Source organism: Centropristis striata, chromosome 2, assembly GCF_030273125.1.
Source record: "Centropristis striata isolate RG_2023a ecotype Rhode Island chromosome 2, C.striata_1.0, whole genome shotgun sequence".
In the NCBI taxonomy this organism is placed as follows: domain Eukaryota; kingdom Metazoa; phylum Chordata; class Actinopteri; order Perciformes; family Serranidae; genus Centropristis; species Centropristis striata.
In genome coordinates this window covers 32439916-32465721 of record NC_081518.1, presented here as the reverse complement: position 1 = coordinate 32465721, position 25806 = coordinate 32439916, and the positions used below count along the sequence as shown (strand labels likewise).

At 37.1% G+C, this 25806-nt stretch overlaps 3 protein-coding genes across 3 annotated transcripts; 1 reads left to right on the top strand and 2 right to left on the bottom strand.

Moving 5' to 3' along the window:
- Positions 1 to 73: 73 nt before the first annotated feature.
- Positions 74 to 2643, bottom strand: nip7 (NIP7 nucleolar pre-rRNA processing protein). Its single transcript, XM_059349059.1, has 5 exons — positions 2480 to 2643; positions 2289 to 2375; positions 1792 to 1930; positions 804 to 944; positions 74 to 548 (listed from the first exon to the last, which is right to left on the bottom strand). Exons 1-5 carry the CDS (start codon positions 2533 to 2535, stop codon positions 429 to 431), a joined length of 543 nt encoding a protein of 180 aa, XP_059205042.1. The 5' UTR covers positions 2536 to 2643; the 3' UTR covers positions 74 to 428.
- Positions 2644 to 2649: 6 nt separating this feature from the next.
- On the top strand, positions 2650 to 9249 carry cdc42se2 (CDC42 small effector 2). The gene is made up of 5 exons (XM_059349071.1): positions 2650 to 2735; positions 5819 to 6062; positions 7105 to 7206; positions 7293 to 7371; positions 8575 to 9249. Exons 2-4 carry the CDS (start codon positions 6009 to 6011, stop codon positions 7365 to 7367), a joined length of 231 nt encoding a protein of 76 aa, XP_059205054.1. The 5' UTR covers positions 2650 to 2735; positions 5819 to 6008; the 3' UTR covers positions 7368 to 7371; positions 8575 to 9249.
- A 4293-nt stretch (positions 9250 to 13542) lies between these two features.
- On the bottom strand, positions 13543 to 25172 carry irf1a (interferon regulatory factor 1a). Its single transcript, XM_059355841.1, has 7 exons — positions 25083 to 25172; positions 24866 to 24965; positions 17629 to 17808; positions 17383 to 17538; positions 17246 to 17298; positions 15491 to 15578; positions 13543 to 14364 (listed from the first exon to the last, which is right to left on the bottom strand). Exons 1-7 carry the CDS (start codon positions 25170 to 25172, stop codon positions 14246 to 14248), a joined length of 786 nt encoding a protein of 261 aa, XP_059211824.1. The 3' UTR covers positions 13543 to 14245.
- Positions 25173 to 25806: the final 634 nt, after the last annotated feature.

Below are 25806 nucleotides of genomic sequence, written 5' to 3'. Positions count from 1 at the left end.
CTGTTATTTAAAACTGCATTGGTGTCTGATATGCCTTGTCACTGCAGGCCTTGAAAATGTAGCAAGCAATGAATACAAATATGTTATGGGTTTATTTGGAAGATGACATTTACAATCTTAAAAAAAAAAATCACTTTACTTCCCCATTTTGATCAGGTAGTATAGAAAGGTTCTGTGACAGGGAATCATGTTGATTAATGATGATGATTAATCAGTATCCCAGTGTGAGTTGATGTTTTCGTTTCAGTCCGAAGGCTGCATTGGAAATGTGGGCTAGCTGTAACATCTGGTATTAAACCAGATCATTGGATCCAACCACTTCTGTTAAAAGAAAACAGCTGTTCTGGATGTGACTCTCAGTGAATCTTACTGGCTATGAAATGGGTCAAGAAAAAGGGTCATTTGACAGTCCAGCTGTTGATGCATCTTTATGTTAATGTGTCTTCATTCCTAATGTACTCTCCTACATCAGCTTGGTGGAACACCACAATGGACATGGGGTCCACTCGCCGACACTCCTGGGTGGACTTGGCAGCCACTCCAAAACCCTGAAAAATAAGACAACTGGTTCAGAATCCACTCAAGGACAAAGAAACATCTGTCATATGATCTAAAGATACATTATTGATCAAGCAAATATAGTTGGTGTGTATTGCATGTTTGGATTTTCGTACTGCATAATGCGAGAGAATGTAGAATGGCATCCTGGTGTTTTTTGGCATAGTGTATTGGGTTATACTAAATCTTTTGCTGGCATACTAAATAGTATGAGTGTTGGAATGCACAAAAATGACAAAACATACCAGTGGCACATCCGCCATGGAGTAAACCACAACTCCCTGGTACTGCATGGTGTTCTCAGTGATTCTCCCAAGCCCAGATTTTAGCACATGGTTACCATAGAGGAAGGACTGCTCTGCTCCAGGTTTCACCCACACTTTGAACTAAAAGACATGACAGAAAGCTTAAGTATTTAGACATACATGATACATAAACCTATGGTGAGAGATTAAATGTTAAAATGAAAAAATGACAACACGCAATTGCTGAATAAATGATCAATACAAACCTTGAAAGTGAAACTGAAAGCATGCCCCTAGGGCAGCCTGACAGATGCACATACACAAATCTACATCAAATTGAAGTAGTGCCATCACAATATTACATGTTCAGTGTTTCAGTTATAAGTTGTCACATTGCAATATATCTTAAAATGTCATTATGAAAATAGTTTTGCTTCCAACTCATCTAATATTCCATCAAAGTTAAGACAGCTTCAAAAATGTCCATATAATTAATTGCCACATGGTGCTTGGCTGGATGAATGAACTCGAGAGTGTGTGGATGCAGGTGTTGAACATCAGAGAGCTGTCTCGTGAAGCAGGATTAAGTGATCTGGTTGCTCAACACTTAACCTGCATTGATGCATTTCAACACATAATTTAATTTGCTGCAAAATAAATATTTTCACGAGTGCAGTTCCTCTTAAAACACCGAGCACATGACATACTGCTTACAACAGTGAAACAAGAATTGACATGTGGGTAACATGTAGTTAACCAAAAGGGAGGACTGACTTTAGCCACAGCTGATCTGCAGAGTACACCAACTGCCCTTCCTGTCCATTTCTCAGAAAATAAAATATCTGACATCAATGCAAATTAAGGCTTTGCTGAAAAGGACGTCACTTCACTAAAAATGTGTATTGCCTCACTTCCAGAGAGAATGACCGAAGGGATGCAAATGATGAAAGCAAAAATACAAATAATAAAAGTGAGCACCCATAGTCACCTTTGCATAGGGTGCCAGGAAATCCAGAGCTGTGATGTGCAGGCGGAATTTAATGGTCTTTGTGAATTTTCCAAAACATGTTCCCACTGACACAAGCTTGTCCCGGGATATATTTGTGGCCAACTTAAGAATTTTCTCGCTGTGGACAGAAAATGATAATATTTTTCTGAAATATTTCCAAGTATTGATTGATACCTTTAAAAAAATAGTAATAATTGATTGTATACAATCTAATGATATTAATACAAGGCTATATTTGCAAAAAAACAAAACTTTAGGTAAGGAATCCAGTATTCTAGCAGTCAACAATATTTCTGTACATAGCCAAATATACCGTTGCATCTCATATTTATATTTAGACACTCTTCTTAAGCAAGATATGGGAACACTTTGGCAACAAAAAATGACTTAGGCGATTCTTTTAATAGTGTGACGATAAGCTGGTGTGTATCAGCTAACATTTGCCAGAACCTGCATGTTAACCAATAGTAGATTACCTCATGTAGTACACACGGTCATTGTGTAGCCTGAAACAGTAGGTACCGTCAGGTCGGTCCACCAGGAGTTTGATGTTTTCACCGATGCTGTTAAAGGAGAAAATACTTGACTCAAGCACACGCACGGGCTAGCAAGGATGCTAATGTATAATGTGAGTCTTAATATGGGGCGAGTAGAAATGTCCACTTACTATTTCGACAACTTCTCAAACATCGTTTTCGTCTCCTCGTCTGTAAGTGGCCTCATCTTGAATATTTAAAGCAACTTTTATTAGCAAGGAGTTGTGTCTTCTTTGCGAACCAAGAAAAACGTGGGTCAACACGGAAGTCGTCACACTTTACAGCGGAAGCCAGGTGACGTAATCAGGGAGCGTAGTTCCGGGGTTGTTTTTTGGCATTCTTTAGCTTTCAGTCGATCTTTTACTCCGGCAAACCGGTCGCCATCGGGTAAGTTTATTCTTTTCAAATTACAACAACTTTTGATAAAACGTGTACTATATAGCTGGTTAACAGTTACATGAACATTCATATGTTTAACATTTCGTTTCTGTTGGATATTGAAGTCACACCTTCGAAAACGGGCTCAGTTAGCCTGGTTAGCTAGCTGTCAGTGGAAAAAAACACGAACCGCTGCTATTAGCGAGCTAGTGAACGTTAGCTTGTAATGCTAACGCGACTCGCTACAGACAACGACCCCGCTGCACTAAACACTCACTTCTAAAACACTCCCATGTCATGAGTAACTACATTGAATCGCACCCAAATGTGATTTTATTCACCGAGTTGCCGTATGAACAGGAGGGTGTTTTGCCGCAGCGGTGCGAAGTTACATAACGTTCATTTGTTTGTAAATACCGATTACGTTCGTGTGATCTGAGATCAGAGGCCGAGTAAGTGATCCTATAAAGATTTCAACACTCATTAAGATCAACTTTAAGTACCTCACCCTGCACTCAATCTCTGACACCAGAACAATTGATTCACCTGCTCGGAGTGAATCAGTAACAGTTCAATGTCGCCGATGTGTAATGTCAGCCAGAGTTACAAATAAGGAAATCTACTTTGTCAGCGAGCTCTTTGCGTTTGGCAGATCATTCGATCCTGCTGTCTGACGGCTATAATAAATGCCTCATCCTGTTTTTTAGTTACTGCAATGTACAGTAATACACAGCCAATGACTTAATATTCCCGGACTTGACACATCACATCACAAAATAACTGACCCTGCTATTGTTCAGTCACATCGTCACAATGTTAAAATAATGGCATAAGTCATTTTTTGTCAAAAGTGTTTTTGTTTTTTTGCCTAAATCATCTCCTCATGACCCCGGTCACCTATGGTAAAATCGCCTACATCCTTAGTTGATCATATGTGATTTTACCCCTTTAAGATCATCACTTCTTTGACAAATTGCCACATTCATAGGCATCAGATAAGAACCCAGCAAAGAAGAGCTAGAGGGAGATTATTTAGTTTATCAGTGTTTTATTGTTGACACTGATATTGATAACACTTTACTCTAAGGTGTCTACATAAGAGTGACATGAGTGTGTCATAAACATAACATTGGATGTGTCATGAACATTAATGACACTTTGAAGTAACATTAATGCTCATGATACTTGTCATGTCATGTTTCTGACAGGCTTGTGTGACTCTTATGTAGACACCTTCAAAATAAAGTGTTACCATATCTTGCTTAAGTCACAAAGGCATGTTCAAAAATTGTCATTGTCAAAAGTCATTTATTTCTCTTAAGTTATATAATTTACACACAGTGTTATCACTATGCCAATAGTTACACTTTTGGTGAAGTTTTTTGTGTTTCCTGCAAAACTTGAAAAAATTAGACAATATTTAAAAGAAAATTAAATTATCCCCTAAGAAATTACTTAAGTGCTTTTGTTTCTGATTAACTCTAATTAAGTACTAAAGGTTCTGACTGAAAGATTGGGACAGCCTTGAATTTCATCTGTATCTTGTGTTGTCACAAGTGTCATCCTGAGTCACTATTTGAAGATCCTTTAAGCAATCCCCTGTGACGTACAGGGTTCCTGTGGGTGCTGGACATTATTGAAAACACTTGAAGTTTTATGTGGAGTTTAAAGTTTTGAAAAGTGCTTTGATGTTGATTAAAAAAACTTGGATGTGCTCTAAATTAAGGTTATACAGGATGTCATGTCAATATACAAACTGGTGACACATTTTGAAACATGAAGCTTTGTTGTGTTTTATAGTCACACTTCCTTACACTGGTTTCAAAAAGACTTTTTGGCTTATGGGACACAATACCATCTTATATAATGTGTTGAAGTGAAATAATCAGTGAACTCTATATAGATGTTAGGGCTACACCGATATATTGGCCTAACATTGGTATCAGCCGATGGTCACCCTGTTGGCTGCCATCGTCCTATAGCAAAATAAGATGACATTCACCGATGGCAGTGGCTGATTTTTAACTGGTGTGTCAGATGCATTATGCACTAGCTAAATGCTTTGTTGGTTACAGTCCTTTAAATAAATGTAGTTGTTTTTTATAATGGACATGTCTTTGTTTTCCTGGCACAAACAGGTAATAATTAACAACAAATAGAAATCTTCATCAGTAAATTGTTAGATTGGTAACGGCTCAGAATTTCACAATCTGTGGATCTCTTATAAATATGTAATTTACCAAAGCTTTATGGTCTTAAGGAAAAGCTTGGAAATGCACAAGGGGCTTGACTTTAGAAAAAAAGTAGGGATCCTGGATATGGATGCTGTAGCTATTCAATGTAAAATGTTAAATATTAACAGTATTGGCATTTTCAGTTATTTTGTCAGATTATGCTTCAGACTTGGTTTTCTACATTTCCTTGTTTCATTTTCCATCCCATTAATGGAATAACCCTCTAGATAATTTCAGCTCTAGGGAGATGTTAATTAAAATGGATACCACATCATAACTTCAGTGCTAATGACAGCTTAATGAACACTGATGCGTTGGGTGATCAGTGACCATGAAAGCCCAAGGTTAAAATTAAAGACTTTGTTTACCACAAGCGATGACTCACAAGAGGAAAAAGTGAAAAACACTGTTCAATTTGACAACCTGTGTTTAAAGCGGATGGCTGTTCATTGAAACCACATTGAAACATATTGTACATGTTTTTTCCCATTTGTACAAGTTTTTTTTTAACTTGCAGAACTTATTTCTCTGCACGAGGGAGTTAGAATGGCTGAAATATGAGTTAATTTTGAAAAACTGGAATATGAAATAGATGTATTTTTCTTTCGAAGAGTTATACACTAATGTCCCTGCCTCCCATTTGGACCTCATTATTTGTGGGTCTTGATGAAAAGAGACTTTCTCAAGTGAAAGGCAGTGACACGCTAGGCACAAAACTACTAAATCAACCGACATCAATCACATGATACCACTTTTCACATCTATTAGGTGGCATACATCAACTTTTATTCAGGAAAATTAGTCTTCACAAGAAGGCCAGGTCTATAGATATTCACAAATAACTTTACTTGTTGACAGGAACGTGCTGCGCTGCGTTCGGAGAACAGTTCTTGTGCCAACGGTTTACCCCAGAGAAACCAGTGGTCTGAGCCTGTCATCAGTTTCCGGCGTGTGTTTGTGGCTCTGGTAAGACTGAACAGGAAGACAGACGCAGAGAGACGTCTGCGCAGAGAGAGGAAACTGCTGCGGCTTCTTCATCGGCCTCAGAATGACTGAGTTCTGGGTTTGTTTCAGCTGCTGCATTGCAGAGCAGCCGCAACCAGTGAGTATGAAATGAACAGGGAAAACAAATGGATTTACTCAAGTTTTAATTTAGTGGCCTTGTGGGAAATTGGTATGACATGCGTTTCAGAGAGAATATAGGTTAATAAACAGAGCGGCATTCTCTGGTGTTATTAAGTGGGTTGGCCCATTTTACTCAAGCTGAAAAATGTTGAATAATCACCGTTCTTAGATGAAGTTTCTTTAAAACAATGAGGTTGCATCGTGTCTGGTTTTTTTTTTCTTATAACATCCTCTTTTTACTTTAGATTAAATGGCAAAGTGGTAGGGCCTTACCTAACCACATTCCGCTTCCTGACACGACACTTGGATTCAATAAAGATCATTATTGTAACAACCAGTTGTTGTGACTCTTGTAGTCAGCCCGTCTGTCTGCTGACTGATAAGATAGAAGGACTCACGAGTGTTGACCTCTGTGTTTTAGCTCCACAGTACATGTTCAATCCCTATAGGGGTCTTTCAAAGTCTTGAAATTTTGGAAATGGTTATGTTTTCAAGGTTAGGAATATGCTCTAATTCAAATTTAAGCCTAGAAAAATGCTTGATTTTTAACATAAATTGGTGTTTCATGTAGACAGTCCCTCACATAGGCCAAAAATATTTCAATATTTGAAATGAAACAGTCCCGTTGCCATATTTGCTTCTTATCTCCTGGAAGCTCACACCACACACAGGGTGGAGACTAACCGAAACTAAAAGATGTTTTGAACAGCTGGTAAAAGAAAGTGTCAATATACATTGAGGTCTGTGGATATAAATTAATTGTTTAAACTTTATTCTTCATGATAGGATTTATAATAACACTTTATGTGATGATAAAGACTTCAAGAGTCAGAAAATGTTTGGTTTAGATACCTTGAAAGTGCTCAACTTTTACTTCTAAAAACTGTTCAAACAGTGTGCCATTAAAGATTGAGAGTGTGTATCCAGGAGAGGGATGAGCAGGCATTGTCTAATTAATAATGTTACCTTAAATATATTTTGGATGATATGACTAAAGTTTGCTTATGATACTCTTTCAGAAACGGCGGCGACGGATTGATCGCTCTATGATCGGGGAGCCAACAAACTTTGTTCACACCACACACGTAGGCTCGGGGGACATGGGCCTGGGATTGCCGTCTGTAGGTGTTTTTTTGTCTTTATACAATTTTTTAAGCACTGGGGTAAAGTTTTCAGTCAATTAACCTTTACATCTTGATGTCTATAGGTGGACCTCGTCCAGGCCCAGATGAAATCTAAAGGGGGCTATGTGCATGGAGGATCTGAAGGTTCTCAGTTGTAACAAGGTGAGCCACCTCAGTGCCACACAAGACTTGTTTATGCACAAAGCTATTTCTGACTCCTAAAATTTCAAGTTTGTTCAATCGCCTACAGATTTTACATGTTGAACTAATATGCAAAAATATAATTGTGTTGCATTTAAAAGAATAGCAACATTTATGGTAAACTTTGATAAGGAACATGCAGTGTGTCAGAGGTTCATTTCCTTTTTCTGTTTAGATAATACATAATAACCAGGAGTTCAACAAAAACGGATGAAAGCCATTCTTAAAATGAATAAGCCAACACCAGTTTGATATCCCTTTGAGTTTACAATTGAACAACATGATCAATAAAAAAAAAAATTCACATCTCCTCATAATAATAACCCACCGTGACGATGATTTAGGAACATAAATAAAAAAATGATGTATATCTTTGCACATCAAGATTCAATTCAAGATTCATCAAATATAGTCTTTACCTTGCTGTCTCTGAGAAAGACACACTTATTGAACTCCCAGACTAAAAGTCCCTGACATGGCTCCACCCATGCTTTTAATGACAAATGATGGCAAAGCATGCTTACACACAACAGCAAGCTTGTCTTATGTGGCTTTAAAAGGAAACTGATGAAATGCCTCAGAGCACAAAGTATGTGAACTGTACTGAATATAGTCTGCTTTATTAGGGGAATTCTTCCCTTCCTCCGCCCAGGAATGGATGTCCTTGTTCCTCTTGATAATCTTTGGTGTACAGAAACCATTTCCATTTTCATTGTGACAGAGACTCAGCTGACAGTCATGTTATTTTTATGTCGTTTTCGTTGGTACTTTTTCTTGTTTCTTGTTTTCCTTTCTACTGGCTTTAGCTCACTTGTTAACTGGTTAGTGTTGGATCCTGCCATGTTTTTAAACTCCCACTGGGTGTTGCCATGGTCACTTTCACTTTTTTTTAATCTTAGGAGCCAGTAACTCTTTGCGTGCCTTAACAGATTCAGCCCAGCAAAATCAAACATGTTTGGCGAAAGAAAGACAGGTGAAAGAGCCAGAAAACACACTCTGAGGCCTGTTCACTCTCAAAAAAAGTGAATCCCCTCCCCCCAAAAAACTTTAAGCAAAGAGGCTGTGATTTGATGGTAATCTGGTGTAATTTGGGTTTAACACAAAGCGCACCTGTCAGTAGCATTTAGGATCCTAACACTTGTTCCACTCTTTTCCCCCTCGCAGCCCTTCAGTCTTGTGGAAACTACTGTTGTTGATATAAGGAAGCGTTTTCAAAAAAGCAGTTCTGTCTGTAACGGACGCAGGACCAAAAGATGAAACTACTGCTTTTCCATAATGTTGTATATATTTTTATTTTCCATTCCTTTTTTTTTATGAAAGCACTGCTATCCATTTGCTGCCATACTGTTGCACTGTAAAGAGTAACTGTTAAGAATAGATAAGAGGGTTTAGAAAGCTCATAATCTCAGTCAGACGTATGCTTGTGTGTATGCATGAGGAAAATATTTTCAAAAATATTTGCTGTTGTAGCCCATTTGGATGCCTGTATTTATTATCTGATTTGTAAACGGACCTCATGGTGGCTGGGCCACGCTGGAGATTTGGAATATTCAGTTTCCTTCTTTATTCTCAGAGGTTTATCAAAGGACAGGTAGAGGTAGCAAGGCAAAAAGCGACATGTTCATTGTTTTATTCTGAGAAATATTCATGATTCTCTGAGTTGCTTTCAGGGTTGAAGATTGCTGTCTTGTAATAAACTTGAAATGAGTAGAGTACACTGGATCATACATTGTACACTCACTTGCTTAGGAATTTCGCATTGATTTCAACTGTTTTTTTTTATACTCATTTAGAATGATCCATATAGAATTTTAATAAACTATGAACTTCCTAATCTGCCTTCTGAAGTCACGTTCGTTCTTTGTTTTTCTGTCGTTTGGCAGCTTGATGCTTGCAAATACTGAGCTTAGTGGTTTCAAGAGGATTCATATTTTTCTATCTATGTTCTTTTCAAGGCTTGTGTACCAACAGTTGACCAAGATTTAAACTTGGAAGTAACCAAATCACACTGGAAACACCGCTTCAAATGTGGGTCAGGTTTCACACAGTGAGCAGTATAACTGTAGTCTATGAGGGGTGTCACAGCTTTTGATTTTAAGGTCACAATTTGATTAACATTTTTATTTAAGCAATTTTAGCTGTGTGTGTGTGTGTGTGTGTGTGTGTGTGTGTGTGCGTGTGTGCGCGTGTGTGTATGCGAACTGGCTGAAGGGGGCGTGGATGTGCGAGTGGCTTATTGCAACAGTGTGCATAACCTCGAAATGGATTCACAAGCTGCATTCTTTTTACTTGTACTACATACATACAGTGCTGTGTATTGTTCATTATTTCCCATTCCTGATTTCTTTTCATTTTTTGCACATTCGTCACACTTAAATGTTTCAGATCATCAAACTAATTTTAATATTAGACAAGGATAGGCAGAGTAAATATAAATGCAGGTTTTAGATTATAATTATTAAGAGCCAAACCTACCTGGCCCCATGTTGAAAACGCACACATTTGCACATTTAAGTGTGACAAATATGCAAAAAAAAATAAGAAATAAGGAAGGGGGCAAATACTTTTTCCCAGCCCTGTACATGCTTACAAAGTATCTACTGTTGCACACAGTATACAAACAATTGGCACATACTTCTTCATCATAGCATGACAGCTTGAACTTTGTGTCATGCTGGCCTGCCTACTGCAATTTTTTGTCTGGATCTAATAGGACATCCTGGTAATTCTGGCATACTGCATTTGACATACTATGTATTGGGACATACAAAACCTCTTTCTGGCTTACTAGATAGTATGGTAGTATGGGTATTGGAACGCACAAATGATTAAAAGCGTACCAGGAGGACAGCTGCCTGCGAGTAGTAGTTACCCATGCTACCAATACCCATACTACTGTACTAAATAGTTCTTTAGCATTGGTATGGGGTTGACAATACACACATGGGAGGCATCATACAGAGAGTTAGTGTTTAGTAGTGTGTTACCCTCACCCCCCATACGTAAGCCACAACCTTTCATAATTCATGAACAATTTGTGATGCAGCCTTGCAGGAGACATCTTTGTACCCAGCAGAGAGTCGTTTTCAGCTACGACCAGCAGCTCTATAGCTCACTCTGTCAGTCGGCCTGCAATAAATTCCCCACCCTTCTGGCCGCCACAGATACATTTGGTTTGGAGGTCAAGAGCGAGGTTGTGTGTGTGAATGTGCTTAATGGTTAAATGGAATTTGTGCTGGTCTTCTCAGCACTGACGACTTTGCCATTGTTATACTATTGAGTCTTAATTTGTGAAGCTCAACAGATAATTGGTTTTATTTCATTATCAAATTCTTATTTAAAATGATAGACTACAGGGTATAGTGATATGGTTTTGCTATTTGTACCACACTAAGGCCATATGGTCAAATTTTGTTGATTGATTAAAATTGTTTGATTCAATCATTTTCAATTAAGAACAGAAATTGTGACACCCCTGCTAGGTACTGTGTTTTGCCATGACATCCCATATTTCTCTTGACGTGTAATAATTTTTCTGTATCTTTTTTACTGATACAGCCATCATTTAGGCAGAAATTATCTTCATGTTCCTTGGAAAACTCAGACCTCTTAAAGCTCACAGGTGCTATGGCATTCAACCCAATGCGACCCACCTTTGTAGAAGTGTTTGTGATTGACTTGCTTCAGTGTTAAAAGATGTTTTCATGTGATGTTAACATTATTCTGTCAAAAATTATTCAAAATGACAAAAAGTTATACCTCCTTTATCAAGGAGATATAATTTTCTATAACGGTTATCTCTCTTTTGGGAAAATAAATAAGTGCAGCTTGTATTGCCTGATTACACTGGTTGCCAGTTATGAAAGTGATCGGACTAGAGTTAATATTCTGCCTTTTTAATGACCGGCAGGTATATTTACGTCCCTCAGTATTGTCATGTTTTGTCCAATTTTTCGGAACCAGGCCCTATTGCATATCCAAATCCAGCTGCAGAATGAATATGACATGCATGGCCCCTCCTACTCTGTTATTATAAATCAAAAGGTAAAATGTGTTGAACAAACCAGCAGGCCTGGATCTATTAATACATGTCATTATTTCCCCTCCATGTACATCATATGATTAACTAACAGCAGAATGTGGTTGTATTATTAAGTCAAGCGAAAGTCTGTGTAAATTGATGTTAAATGAGTGCTGGTGTCATATTATTTATGATAAAAGAATGAAATATTTGGTGTTGGTACCAGGCAGCACGAATGACCTGATATAGTCACATTTGTAATATCTTATCATTTACAGCCTTAAAGCCACTTTCACAGCACAGATATAATAATGTGATTCATCATATTGTCTCAGAACTCATGTGTTCCTCTTTAAATGTTTCTGTAGTAATTTCTTTGTGAAGAGATCCACATGTATCTGTGTGTACTAGTTAGTGTTTTTCCAGCTGAATGCTGTAGTATGTGACATACAACACATACCAGGACTGCAGTACATTATGTGACCAGCAGGCTGTGCTAGGGGACTTGTTGAATGTGACTTTAAATATCATTTCCTTTTGGGGTTCCTGTCATTTGACTTCTTTTATGATGAAACTGTAAATTTACGTGACATGAAAGTAATGGATCCGTGGTTAATCTGTATTCAGGGTCATCATATAAATTTTAGGTTACTTTTCTGTAAAACATTTCCGGGAAGGCAGAAAGTTGGAGCCGTGTTGTTTGTTTATTTCCTTTTCCTCAGGAACTGCCTGATATGTAGTTCACACTTTAAGGGAAGTTCATCTGTCTTTTTTTCTGCTTTTTCCCAAAATAAACAATGAGAAATAAATGTTTAATGTTAATGTTTCACCAACTGTGTGTTTCATGTTTTCACTTCAGGCCAAAACATTTATGGGGTGAGAAAGAGGGTGGTTGAGGAAAGCACAAATTATTTTAAAACCAAAAAAAAAAAGGATTGTCAATTGATGGACGAAGAAGTGCACAGATCCTTAAATAAAAGTGGCAACACAACAATGTAAACATACTTCACAACAACTTAACATCCTGCACATTATATCCTACTGGTAAAAATATTGAAGAAAAGTACTAGTAGTAGTAGTAATTGAAGTATTTAAAAGTAGTCACTCTGCAGAAAAGTATGATTGTCCCCCATTTATTAGGGCCACGGGGCAATCGCACCGAGCACTGGTCCCATACAGCAATAGCACTGTTGTTATACTGTGGATTTTTTCTTCTTCCTCTTCCAGACGCAATTTCGTCCCGCTACTAGTCAAATTACAAATTATATATTAAAACGTGTGGTTTGATCGGGTTCTGTGTGCAATTACTTTTCTCCATGGAATACAAATTTTTCGTATTCGTATCAATATGTATGTATGTACGTACGTATATATATATATATATATATATATATATATATATATATATATATATATATATATGTATATGTATATATATATATATATATATATATGTATATGTATATGTGTGTATATATATATGTATATGTGTGTATATATATGTATATGTGTGTATATATATATGTATATGTGTATATATATATATGTATATGTGTGTATATATATATATATGTATATGTGTGTGTGTATATATATGTGTATATATATATGTATATATATGTATATACATATATGTATGTATATATATACATATATATATATACACATATATGTATGTATATATATATATATATATATATATATATATATATGATATGCTATATTATTATTATTATATTTAAAAATTCTAATTGCTGTTTAGCTTTCTCACTTTTGACCCAGAAGTGAGAAAGGTAAACAGCAGCGTCTAATTAAGACTGATTAAGATCATTGAACTTAAAAGTGTGTGTTATACTTTTTACTGTGTTTATTTAGGACAATGCATGTGTTTCTACAGGAGTCTGACAACATATTTATCTACAGTGAAGGATATTTGAGTGTTCTGCTCTGTTAAAATGTTGCAATTCTTTACAAGCCAATAAACAATAAAGGCACGTTACAGGTCAGGTCATTTTTATTCATCAGTTCAGTGGAGAATTGACAACAGTGAAATGAAGACAGTGGTGGTTATATTTTGTTGAATTGATACACACACACAGCCTTCACTTCATACATACGCACATGGTGTAAGGACTCCTGACGAGGTCATGTGCTTTCATTGCTTTTACGTTTTGTAAATGCAAAATTAGTTTAAAAATACAAAAACACTAAAAGGTTTTACAATATTACATAAAATAAATTGGACCATACACTGCCTCTATAATGAAATAATACAACATTCAGAAACTCTTTGAGAAGTCTTAACACTAGTCAAACTTAAAGCATAAAGGTATAGAAGTCAAATGCATATACAGTATAGGACAAAACATGCTTTGCAACTTAAATCGGTTTACTGTGGAATTTTTGCACTTCAGGTTCTGTATGTTGGCTAAACATCCAGTAAAACTCAGAGAAATAATAGAGCAATAAGTGATCCTGCACAGCAGCGAAATGAGATCTGTTTACTCTGTGAGCTGTGGTGTGAGCTTGGTGTCATGTCAGTGAGTTTGAGGCATTGAACCATAGTGAACCCGAGTGATGATGACAGAGGTGAAGCTTGGCTTGGAACAGGATCTTCATCTCAGCATGCTCAGCAGAGAGGATGACCGCTCGACTGACTGACAGAGCAATATTCTCCATCCGCTCCCCCTCTCTTGTTTCCCTTTTTCAGTGGTCAGCTCAGCGCACAGACAGCAGGAGGAAATCAGCTGAAGGTTAGCAAGAAAATGTGAAGAAATAACAGTTTATATTCAAACGTGGTTAACACAAACACAGCTACGGCATCAGTGTTTGCTGATGTGTGGACCAATCGGAGAGCTCCTTGATGTAGTTTGGACCAAGCAGATCACTGTAGTTGTCTGTGTGCAGAGAGTACATGTTCTCATCACCAGCACCTGAGGAGCACAAATCAACACACATGCATTATAAGCATTGCTGTAGCATGCAATTAATCACACACATTTTGCATACATATCCAACCTGTGGCTTGCTTCTATGTCAATAAATTTTTCTCTTTGAATCCCACATCCCATCGGCGGGCTTGAAACATATGTTTTGTTAAAAAGATTGGCAAAAATACACAGTTTATCGTAGAAAGAAATTGTAAAAAAAAAACCTGCAGTATTGTTGAAATTTAGACTTCCAACAGTCCTTGAATGGATCATAGGTAATGAAAGTTTTCATTAGAAAAAGTAACCAAAACAAAGCTTCAACTTGTGATTTTTCTTGCAAAATCCCTTTATTCTACATGTCTCAGTTAAAACTTTGCTAAAAAACGTGTACTAACCAGATCGTGTTAAAACATTAACAACCTCAGTGCAACCAGGAAGCCATGACTGATTTTGCTAAGACGGAAGGTCAAAATCACTGAAAATCAGACAGAACTGCAGGCTGTTTACACAGAGCAGAGAGGAGAGGACAGGAGAGGCTGTAAGTAGAGGTTGTAAAAATGTAAATAGTTCAATATGTATAGCATATGGAGACACAATTTTCCTTTTCCAATGTTTGTGACACTTGTGGGTACTTGTAAAAGTGTTTATTTAAAGTGTATATATAAATTTAATTTTATTCCAACAAAAAAAAAACTATGAGAGAAGATCAACTTGCGTTTTTCCTTTTTTTTTAAATGATGTATGTCATTATAACTGTGATCTACTGCACAAAAGACATTTTTCCGTTGCCCACACTAGCCATGATTGTGCTGATTCCATAGAGGTGTAGGATTTTTATATTTTATATATTGCAGTGAAAAACAAGGCCACAGTAAGTGACAATTAATAATGCAAAAACACCCTGAAACGGCTTGGGGTTCAGAGGCTGAATCAGCACTGAATCTTTTTAGCAGGCCTACATTCAACTGTGAATGCTCACTAATAACCAGCTACTGATGCAATCTACATGTTTCTTTTTAATTTACTCTATTAATTAAATATTGTTTATAAATCTGTCAGTCAGTGAGAGTCAGAAGACTTTAGAAGTCAAGGGCAGTCTTAATACACACAGACGCACAAACTGTCGTACAGTGCCAGTGGTCCCACAGTGTGTGTGTTCTCCACCCTCTCTGCTCGGTCTGGTTCCACACATCTGTGCTGCTTAAATGGTCCATCAACTATGGGAGACAGAACACCAACAGTGAGTCAGACAGGCATCTACAGCACCACCTACACCACCCAAACTGCATCCAAGAAATAAGCAACTGATCTCTAAGACCCTGTTTACACTTTTAAATGTTTTTTAAAGTGTGTCTTGGGTGATTGGCTCACAAGTGGCAGATGAGACACTCCGTTTACACCTGTGTCTACACTGTAATAAATGATTTTGTAGTCATTTCATTTTACTTGATATATTTGATAAAATGTATTTAATATAAATGTGTCCTTGATTTTGAGGCAGTTGTTTTAGTAACTTTAATATAAAAATGTTTGAGATAGAATCTACGTATTTTGATCACATTAAATATAATCTTTATGCGTATGTAATTCTAAATCAAGAGAATTTTTAATGAATCCAACACAATAGAATTTGTCCATTTTTAATTGACAGGCACTTCCTGTTAAGTTGTTATTAATTCAACTTGTAACGTAGTTAGATTTAATTAATAATATTGCGTGCAATCTGTTGCCTCAATTTTATTGAGTAGTTATTGTTTATCTTTTTTTACAGTGTATCATGCGTCTTCAAGGCTGTCCAGCTGACCACTTGTGTTCAGATTCCACATTACCTACGCAACTTCTGCTAGAAGGTGAAATTGCCCCGCACACATTTATTATGTTTGATAAAAACAACAACTTGAGTTGTCAAGTTTTCTTTGGAGTGAATCTTCTGCTGAAATCAAGATTAGACATCTGGTTTCACTTGCACCCAAACCACGTACATCAGTGCTCCTCTCTATATTTAGGACCATTGGCGCCCTGTCATCAAAACGACCACCACACGGCTGCAGTGATGACGTATATCCTTGTTGGTGACAAATCAGGAAGCATCTGCATGTAAACTACAAAATATATGTGGCCAAATGCGTCTTAGACCACCTCGGCAAGTGGTTTGAGTAATCCAAACACAATGCGCCCTGGACCCTGTTTACACTTGTATTTAGCACTGACCACTTGTGGTCCGATCGCCAAAGAAGCATTTTAAAACCAAGTGGAAACGTGTTCCAAGTGTAAAGTGGCTCTATGGCAGGCATGTCCAAACTATTCCATAAAGGACCATGGGGCTGCAGTTTTTTGTTCCAACCAATCGAGAGCAGACCTGATTCGACCGATCAGCTGTTTGAACACTGAGATCAGTTGATTAAATGACTCGTGCCTGTTGTGCTTCTCCTTGGTTGGAAGGAAAACCAGCAGCAACATGGCCCTTTATGGAATAGTTTGGACATGCCTGCTCTATGGGGGTCAAATGAAATAGGATGCAGTTTAGTCAAGAGCTGCAACCATTTGTCAAGCAATCAATTAGTTGTATGCCAAAATATTATTGTCATCTATTTTGATAATTGATTATAGTCATTTTTCATTCAGAAATGGCAGAAGTGCTGTTTTCAGCTTATCAAATGAGGTGTTTTCCTGATTTTCTCTGTTATATATCATATTTAACTATGTCTGACAAAACAAGGCATTTGAAGACAGCCCCTTGGAAGTTGAACACTGGGACATTTTCTGAGATTCGATGACCAAAAGTTTATTCACTGTTTAGTCAGCCAGTGACTCTGCCAGTGAGAGAGTCTCTATGACAGGATAAGTCACACAATCTTCAGTCAGTACATAAAAGGTCTGATACCTTAAACACAGCTTCAGTCTGCTCCTGCTCCTCTGGTTTGACCTCCCACATCCCTGAACAATAACACAACTGGTGTTACCAGGCAACAGAGTCTTAAAAAACAAACAGTCACAATACGTTGACATTAAGCACCACACCTTGTATTTGCGTGTTGCCAAATGTGTCTTCTACAGGGGTCTCCACCTTCTGTGGTGAGTCTGAAATGGATCTTGTGGGCTGCCAAGCCTGTGTGGTGTGTGTATCATCACCTAAACTGCCCTGTTTTTCTCTGGGCCTGCTGAACAACCGCAACCCTGAGAAAGAAGAGGACAGAACAGTACTGTGACACGAGGTCTCTCTGGGAATATGTCAGAATGTGTTTGTATGTTCGAGGTGTGTCTCACCTCTCCTGCGTCTGTGTGTGTGTGTGCTGGGCAGCATCCTGTACACTCTGTAGGCATTGCTGCCTCTCTTCCTGCTGTGCTCCCGCAGCTCACAGATGTCAGGCAGAGAATTCAATGCACAGCGGAAATTTGCCTTCCATGTCTTAGGATCTGGTTTGTCTTTGCCTGGATGGTACCGTCCTGAAGGGAACAAGTGTACAGGTAAGCACTGGGGCCTTTGTGTGTGTGTGTGTGTGTGTGTGTGTGTGTTGTTTTCAAGATGGGCTCCATTCAACCCCCCTTTTGCCTATGACTTAGATTTGCTATATTGAAATTTGTTCAGTTTAGTAATAAATAAGCATACAAGTTAAAAAAAACAAAACATACTTGATTTTTGATACATAAATGCTTTTGGGGCTTCAATATTAGTTAATAAAGCCTACCTAATGACCAGCATTGTGCCAGTTGACCAATCAGCCTGGCTTAAAAAGTAAACCTTAGTTCAACCCTGAAATTCTAAAGTATAAATTCTGAATACCCTTTGGCCACAAATAGTAATATTAATTATTAACTTACTGCAGGTTAAAGTGTGTTTTCACCTCTGACCACACGCACCATTAGTGCTGGCTGTGGTCAGAAGTGCACTTTGCACCCAAGGAAGCTACAAACAAAGGAAGGGTCATTATGTCACTGAACTCACATTGGTGCCAAGTCTGTAGTATTCTTGATTTTAATAGAGCATATTTGTTATCAAAATCTGAGCAACCATTTAACTGTCAATGATAATGATATTCATGATATTATTGGCTAAATAATGTTTTGTATTATTATCACAAGGTGGCACTAACCAACACATTTGCTATGCTGTCTTAAATCAAGACCTTTATACCGGTACTTTGTTTGGATAATGAGGCGTTTGACTTTCATCTGGCGATAAAAACCATTAATGATACGAAGAAATAATCCATGTGAAAGTGTAAAAAATTGATTGGGAGCTTTGGCGTTACAGCCTTTCTAGCTTCATCATCATGAGGTCATAGTTAACCCTTTATCAGGCAAAGAACTATATTTGGTAACTTCAGGTAATATTTTGAGAAAAAAGTTTCAAATTTGCTAGATAAAAGTGGCAAATCTACAAGAAAAAAAAGTTGCAGATATAAGAGATTTAAAGTGGCAAATCTGCGCGAAAAAAGTTGCGGATTTCCAAGAAAAAAGTGGGGGAAAAGCAGTTTTTCCCCCCCAGATTCAACACTTTAAATCTCATAAATCTACGCATTTTTTCTCATAGATTTGCCACTTTAATCTCGTAAACTTTTTTCTCAAAATATTATTTTCGTATGTTTTTTTACACATTCTAGCAGTATGTAATATCCTCCAGTATTCTCTAGGGTTGAAATTTGGAATTTGCAAGTATTTCAATGAGCCCTATTAAGGGTTAAAGACCTGACTCTGACAGGCCATATCGGTGACTCAAGTCAGTTATAATCAGAGCCATTAATAAACTGATCTAGCTATAACTACAGTTTGATCAGTGTCAATAGGTTAGACCCAAATTGTTTGGTCATGTATCAATAATGCAATTGAGCTTTATGCAGCTGCTGGATGGAGCCATGATCAGTTTGGAGACCAATAACAAGGGAACAGACCATGTCTATAAGTCAACATCATGTAATGTGTTTTCTTCCTTAATTTTGTAGCAGAATTTATCAGTCAAAGGTGAAACAACACATAGATGATGGGTTATAATTTAGCTTGCCCTTAACAGGGAACTTAAATATAGTTGGGGAAAATATATTTTTAGCATAATCTTGACTAAAATATATATCAATATTATTAATATTTAACTTAACATGAACTTAAATTTATGTTTTTGTTATTAACTAAAGGAATTGAGTGTTCAATGAAATAATTAAAACCTGATAAAGTTCTACTTACAAAAAAATCTTTTGAAATGTCATGTTTTTAATTGTATTATTTTGCACGGATGTCTGCTTTTGACAAAACAAAATGTTTATGTTTGGATATGAAATAGTTTGTTTAAATTACCCCCAATTTCCAGTTAATTCCCATACATTTCCAAAAAGTCCCCATCTTAACCTCCCATGGAAAGTTTCTGGAAATTTACCACCCCTTTGCAACCCTAGTCACAGTGTCCTTGAGTAAACCTGGGCATTATTGCAGCAAGGGTGACACATTTAATCACTAGGGGGCAGCATAAACAAGACATTCATGGCATTTTACAGAAAATGTCCAGTATATTTAAACCTGGCATTTACCCATAAATCAGTTATGACCCTGTTATGTGCTAACATTTCCTTTGCCATCTCCATGGTAGATATCTGACACTCAAACTGTGCTTCTATCATCTATCATCAAGTGTTTGACTTCATCAAGTGTGTTGAGTTCTCACATTCAGCACCACAATGTGATTTGGATCCCAGCCAGTCCTCTGAATATAATTACCAACCCAAGTCACTGGAGCCTAAAGAGATCCACTATGGATCATTTGCAGCAGACAAGGGCTAACAAGCAGAAAAGGAGCACAGGTAGCTGCAGCTATATTACACATATGCTTTGAGTCAATCTCTTTCGGCTATATTGATGGATCAGTTATGGGTTTTCTTATTTTAATTTCTTAATATTGAGCTGGATTTTTAGAACATTGTTTTATAACAATAGTGTTTTGTTTTTTGTTCTTTATATTTTAAACAGATGAGTATATTTTTTCTACGTCCTGTTTGGAGCAGTGTTGTTGTACTTTGACAGCAACACGATCACCTTGTACATTCTCAGCAACTGGACTGGAGCTTTCCCATGATGTGATGAGCAGCTGCAATCACTGAGCGTGACTTTCCCAGGACTAGAGTATGACATGGTATTTGTGTACCTGGACTTTACTCATCTTGTTACTAGAATGAGATAACAGATCCAGCAAAACATCTGGTCATGAGATTATAAAACCAAAGCAAGTTACACAAGAAGATGATCAAATTATTATACAAATAAGAATAAGGTGTATGAGGAAATCAGGTCAGCTGAGTCAGTGATCTCTTTTAAGTCTCTTCTTAAAACATACTTTTATCGGAGAGCCTTTCCTGATTTTACCTGAATTTTAACTTCCCTTGGACTGTCTTTTAATAGCTCAGAATTATGTCATTTTCTAACATGACTTTTATCTGTTGTTTTCCGTCTGTTTTTAACTTGTCTTTGTAAAGCACTTTGTAACGTGTTCTATAAATAAAGGTTATTATTATTATTATTATTATTATTATTATTATCAATAATAATAATAATAATAATAATAATATATTTGTCCTATTCTGTGGACGAAAAGAGAAAAAACAAAATATTACATTTTGTATGATCACTGTAAGTAGGCAATGTGTAATCTGATTACTTGGGGGGAAAAATTGATTCCTATGCAATGCCAAATAAATTAACTGGAAGGTTTACTATAAATATTTGTAACTGATTGTGAGTTTTACATGTTTTGTTTAAGTACCTTAGTGTCTATCAGCACACATGGAGATGGATCATGGACTTATTAACGGGCCAACAACAGACTTTCAGGCTGAGGCCCCATTACTCCCCATACGCATTTTGTTCAGCAGGATAATATTCACAAATGAACACCTCTTTTATTATGTTTGAAGCATGTATGCAGCAGACAGAAGTGAAATGGTAACATTATGCTATAGCAAACTACTCCACGGTCACATGACTTCTACGTCACTAACGTTATGCTTCAGACATTCTCCAGCAATCTAACCAGCGGTTTTGACAAGCTAGTGAAACCGTAGCCTAATAAATTGTTTATTAACATAATTTACAATCTATAAGAGTTTGCAAGAGCACTGAAAAACACGACTAGAGGCTGTAAGGCGGACTAGTAAGAGAGTTTCTATCTCTGTCCGGCAACGTTTAATATCCCTGACAACCACTGTAATCTCATTTAGCCACATGTTAGCAACAGCTTTTTTAAGGACACGTAAAAACTCCAAAATTCATAAGTGCTAACGTATTTTATGTCGTACAACAAAATGTGAACATCTCATCAGCTTGTGTAAACTGCTAGAAATAACCACACACCTTATTTCAGGCATCTAACCAAAAATCTATTCAAAATTCTCATTGAGTTTGAGGGGTAAGACCTGGGGTGCACATTGCTTTTTTGGTGTAATTCTCAAAGGAACACCTGAAGATGTTGCTTGGTGCTCACAATTTGCGTGCCACAGTTATCCTGCAAGCTGTCGTCACTAGCTTCCTCTCTTTCAAACATGGTAGATGATGTAGGCCTAGTTCTTTCTCCCTGGTTGAGCCTGCGATTAGTTGTTTGCATCCATAAGTCAACAGCTGACTTTGGGTCAAATGTCTCTGTTGTGTGTGTGTGTGTGGATGTGCATCAGAGATGGGAGGTGAGAGTCTGACAGGCAGGCATCTGTACTTGCTTTTTATTATATTGAGAAAATCCTCTCTCACATGCAGCACTGCTCAAGGGCAGTGTACGGGACAAAATAAGGACTTTCTGAATATTGGAGTATGGATTGCTAGTCTTTATGTTGAACAAGTCATACACAGAGGAGGCTGCCAAATGGTTCCCTGCTTGCTTTAAACGTATCAATTCTTCTTCAGTTTTATTGTCCACAATGCATCTCCTTTAACCCTCGAGAGTCCATGAAAGCACCCGCACATTACATCTTCATGGCGTGAAGACATAAAAATGAGGCAACGTCGAGCCTTGCCATCAGCTGCCCTCTAAAGTTCTGGCTTGAAACTCCATATATTTTTAAATTATGTTCGGCCAAGTAAAAGAGATAATGTCAAATATATTTAGTATAAAAATATAGAACTAGATATTATCCTCATTTTACCTGTTATATGTAATATTTGCAACCTGAATTCATTTTTGCAACATTTAAAATTATGTGTATTGAAATGTAATTTTCAAGATCAGATTTTATGTTTTCCTTTGTTTCTTTTAGGCTCAAAATTTTTATCAAGTAAGTCAAAGTTAAAAAAAATAATTTTCAGGACATATAGGTGAGGTTGCTCTGGAAAAAAAAACCGATACCAACATGGCATGGTAAAGATTTTTTTTAACAGAGTTAACACGGAGACCCCCGCATTTTTTTTTTTTACTCGTCGCGTCTCTTTTAGTGAACCGTTTTTCGTATATACACCTGTTTAAATCACACAAATATCCCGCTGTATATGTGTTTTGAACTCCTTCGTTAACTGATCAACGCTGCCACTCTGCCTGTGTTCCTGTTTCACTACACGCAGATTCCCTTCGCTCGCAACAGTGGGAGGAGAACTAAAATCAATCAATACATTGTTGATTTTGATGCCCGAAAAGTATGTTGGTGCGGCCGCGCATAATTTATTTTGATCATGCATGCGTACCTGCCCACCAGTTATGTAGGCCTACCATAGAGGCCTACACACCTGGCTTAGACGCTAAAATGCTAACTTACGTCCGGGTTTAAGGACTCATTCCTGTGGCGCTCTATACCCACCACTGTTCACCTACCCACAGCACAAATACAATCATAGAGTGCAGATGTAGATGACACCACTTTGGTAGGACTGATACACAATGAGGATGAGTCACTTTACTTGAGGAAATATACAGAACCTGATGTCGAAGTCGAGCAACACACATCATCAAGGCTCTTTTCATTGTGCTGGCCTCTGGACGGACCCACAGGTTTATCAAGACTTCTGAAAAAGTTTTTACCCAAGTGCCATCAAAGAATTTAACTCAGTTAAATAACTCAGTACACGTCTTTCCAATGTCTATCAGGTCACGTGCAATAATATCCTAGTGAACTGAACTCTGACCATACATACAGACTAAATGCAACATATTGATTATTTAAAAAATCCATCTTAATGTTCAGCCATGTATATACGCTTAACAGACACACTCGATTTTGTTGTATAATTTTGCAGTGACAGTAGAGGCATTAGGGGCTTATTTGAAAACCAAAATAACTGATCAGTCATGTATGTTTGTTTGTTTTATGTTTGAATTTCCTTTGGATTTAGTTTATATTTAACATTCCTGTGCAGTTCTTATCACTTAGAAACTTGGATTATGATATGAATGTGGTAAATCTAGAAAGGCGTGGACTGAACAATGGGCTACAACTCTAGTTTCTCTTCAGTGGAAATGCGTCTGCTCACAAAACAGGTCTGCAGGGAAAACGATCAAATCTGACATTTAGAATTTTTTATTTTTAACTATGTAATTTATTTATTTTTAAACACACTACTGAGCATTATCTAGTAAAAACCAATACAGTTTGGGGCATATTATCCTTAATGACAGATCCCAGACCCGAACTGATGTTGTGAACACATGGATCATCTTAACCACCAGACCAGAACAAAGGAAAAGTGGGTTAAAAGGGTACTGTTTTACATGTGTAAACTCTTTACAGTAGAACTCAGTTTAATACATTTCACATTGTGAAATATTTTGACATGTAATTAAGACCTGTCCGAATCTGTGGATACATTCTGTTGTGTTTATTTAGAATCTACAAGACATAATTGCCAATTGTTTAAAAGTGCACTCCTAGTAAAGTACTTACCTTACTTAAAATTAAAATCTTAACTACTGCTGTTGCAAATATGTGCACTGATGTATCATAATTCCAAACTTTATTATTATTATTATATTATTATTATTATTATTATTATTATTATTATTATTATTATTATTATTATTATTATTATCATAAGTAGTAGTATTAGTACTAGTATTATTATTATTCAATGTGTTTTATACATCTTATGTTATGCATTCTATGTACTTTATTTTCATCTTATTTTTTTACCATTATTTAGTGTGTTTTATTTTAGTCTTATTTTATATTAATTATAGCATTCTCTGTCTTTTATATTCATTATATATGTCTACTTATGTTATTTCCTTATGATAATATTTCCTGTGTGCTGCATTTCTTGTATAAATGGTGCAATAATGCTGTGGTTGTGGACCCAAGCAGTCCATTCTGTTACTTGAGATCAAAAATACAAGCTTGGTATAATATATAAAGTATAAAATAAGTTTGAGCTGCTATGCTTTTCCTACTTATTCATTTTTCTCAAAGCATCAGTATTCGAGCATCAATGTAAGAACGTAACACAAAGGCAAAAAATTAATTAATTCATAAAATATGAGCAGTCAAATCAAAAGATTATAATCAATAGTCATTGTGATGTAACAAGTGTATTAGCGTGGGGCTCCTACCAGTGTGCATGGCCCAACTCCTGAAGAGTGTAGCATCTCTGTCAATACTCCATCCGTGGCGAGCAGCATGTTTCCATGGGATTTGGAAGATTCGTGCAGACTGTAAAATACAAGAGTATTTCATAATTTGTTATTCTCTGTCTGCTATCCTTAGTTAGTTCAACAACAGCATAACTTTTAGTACCCAGGTGTGTATGCATGTGTTGGAGGCATCTACCTGGTCCAGCCAGCTGACTCCTGGATACCTCCCAGACTGAATCTGCTCCTCCAGCCACGGCCTCAGCCTCAGCCGGCTCTGTTGTTGCATGTTTCAGGTGTAGACACCCCAGTGGCTACGCAGGAGATTCAGCAGTAGCAGAAAATTTCTCAGGAGTTCAGGTTTAATCTCTGGGCAATCTTCCTCCTCCGCTGCATTCTTCCAATCAAAGGCCTCACAGTTATGACAATCCATCTCCTCCAATAACTTTCCTTCCTGATAAGTAGCTTCTCCTATTACAGGAAATAGTGTATAGATGGTTTGTTGCTGTCTTCATGACAGAGACTGAGGGGGAATACGATGGCATGTAGAGCTGTCAAGGTCCTTGTTATGGCTTTTCATACTTTTCCTGCTGAGTATGACAGAAATATGGATTACCCACTGTTAACACTTGTTAAATAGTTTGAAAAGTGTAAGTCAGTGCTAAAAAAAAAAACCCAGAAAGGTGATTATCACTTGTTTTCCATTCCGTAGCAGCCGTGAGGCAGTGTGTTTTCATGTGAGACCACCAGGTGGAAGCAGAGCTCATTTGCATATGACAGATTAGCAGCTTCACATGTTGCAACAAGTTGTTTACTGTGGAAGTTTCCTCTTCTGTTTAATTAAGCAAGAAAATCTTTTTACACATATATGCTTCCTGATAGCAATGTCCACACCCACATTTTTGACATAAAATGCCGTTTGA

Excerpts from the sequence above, each read along its gene's own strand:
- irf1a (XM_059355841.1), bottom strand. The coding sequence starts at position 25,172 with ATGCAACAACAGAGCCGGCTGAGGCTGAGGCCGTGGCTGGAGGAGCAG. Across the intron at positions 17,809-24,865 it reads GAGTTGGGCCATGCACACTG|GACGGTACCATCCAGGCAAA; the intron begins GTAGGAGCCCCA and ends TGTTCCCTTCAG. Across the intron at positions 17,299-17,382 it reads TGGCAACACGCAAATACAAG|GGATGTGGGAGGTCAAACCA; the intron begins GTGTGGTGCTTA and ends GTTATTGTTCAG.
- cdc42se2 (XM_059349071.1), top strand. The coding sequence starts at position 6,009 with ATGACTGAGTTCTGGGTTTGTTTCAGCTGCTGCATTGCAGAGCAGCCG. Across the intron at positions 6,063-7,104 it reads TTGCAGAGCAGCCGCAACCA|AAACGGCGGCGACGGATTGA; the intron begins GTGAGTATGAAA and ends ATACTCTTTCAG. Across the intron at positions 7,207-7,292 it reads TGGGCCTGGGATTGCCGTCT|GTGGACCTCGTCCAGGCCCA; the intron begins GTAGGTGTTTTT and ends TGATGTCTATAG.
- nip7 (XM_059349059.1), bottom strand. The coding sequence starts at position 2,535 with ATGAGGCCACTTACAGACGAGGAGACGAAAACGATGTTTGAGAAGTTG. Across the intron at positions 945-1,791 it reads TCCTGGCACCCTATGCAAAG|TTCAAAGTGTGGGTGAAACC; the intron begins GTGACTATGGGT and ends CATGTCTTTTAG. Across the intron at positions 549-803 it reads CCATGGCGGATGTGCCACTG|GGTTTTGGAGTGGCTGCCAA; the intron begins GTATGTTTTGTC and ends CTTATTTTTCAG.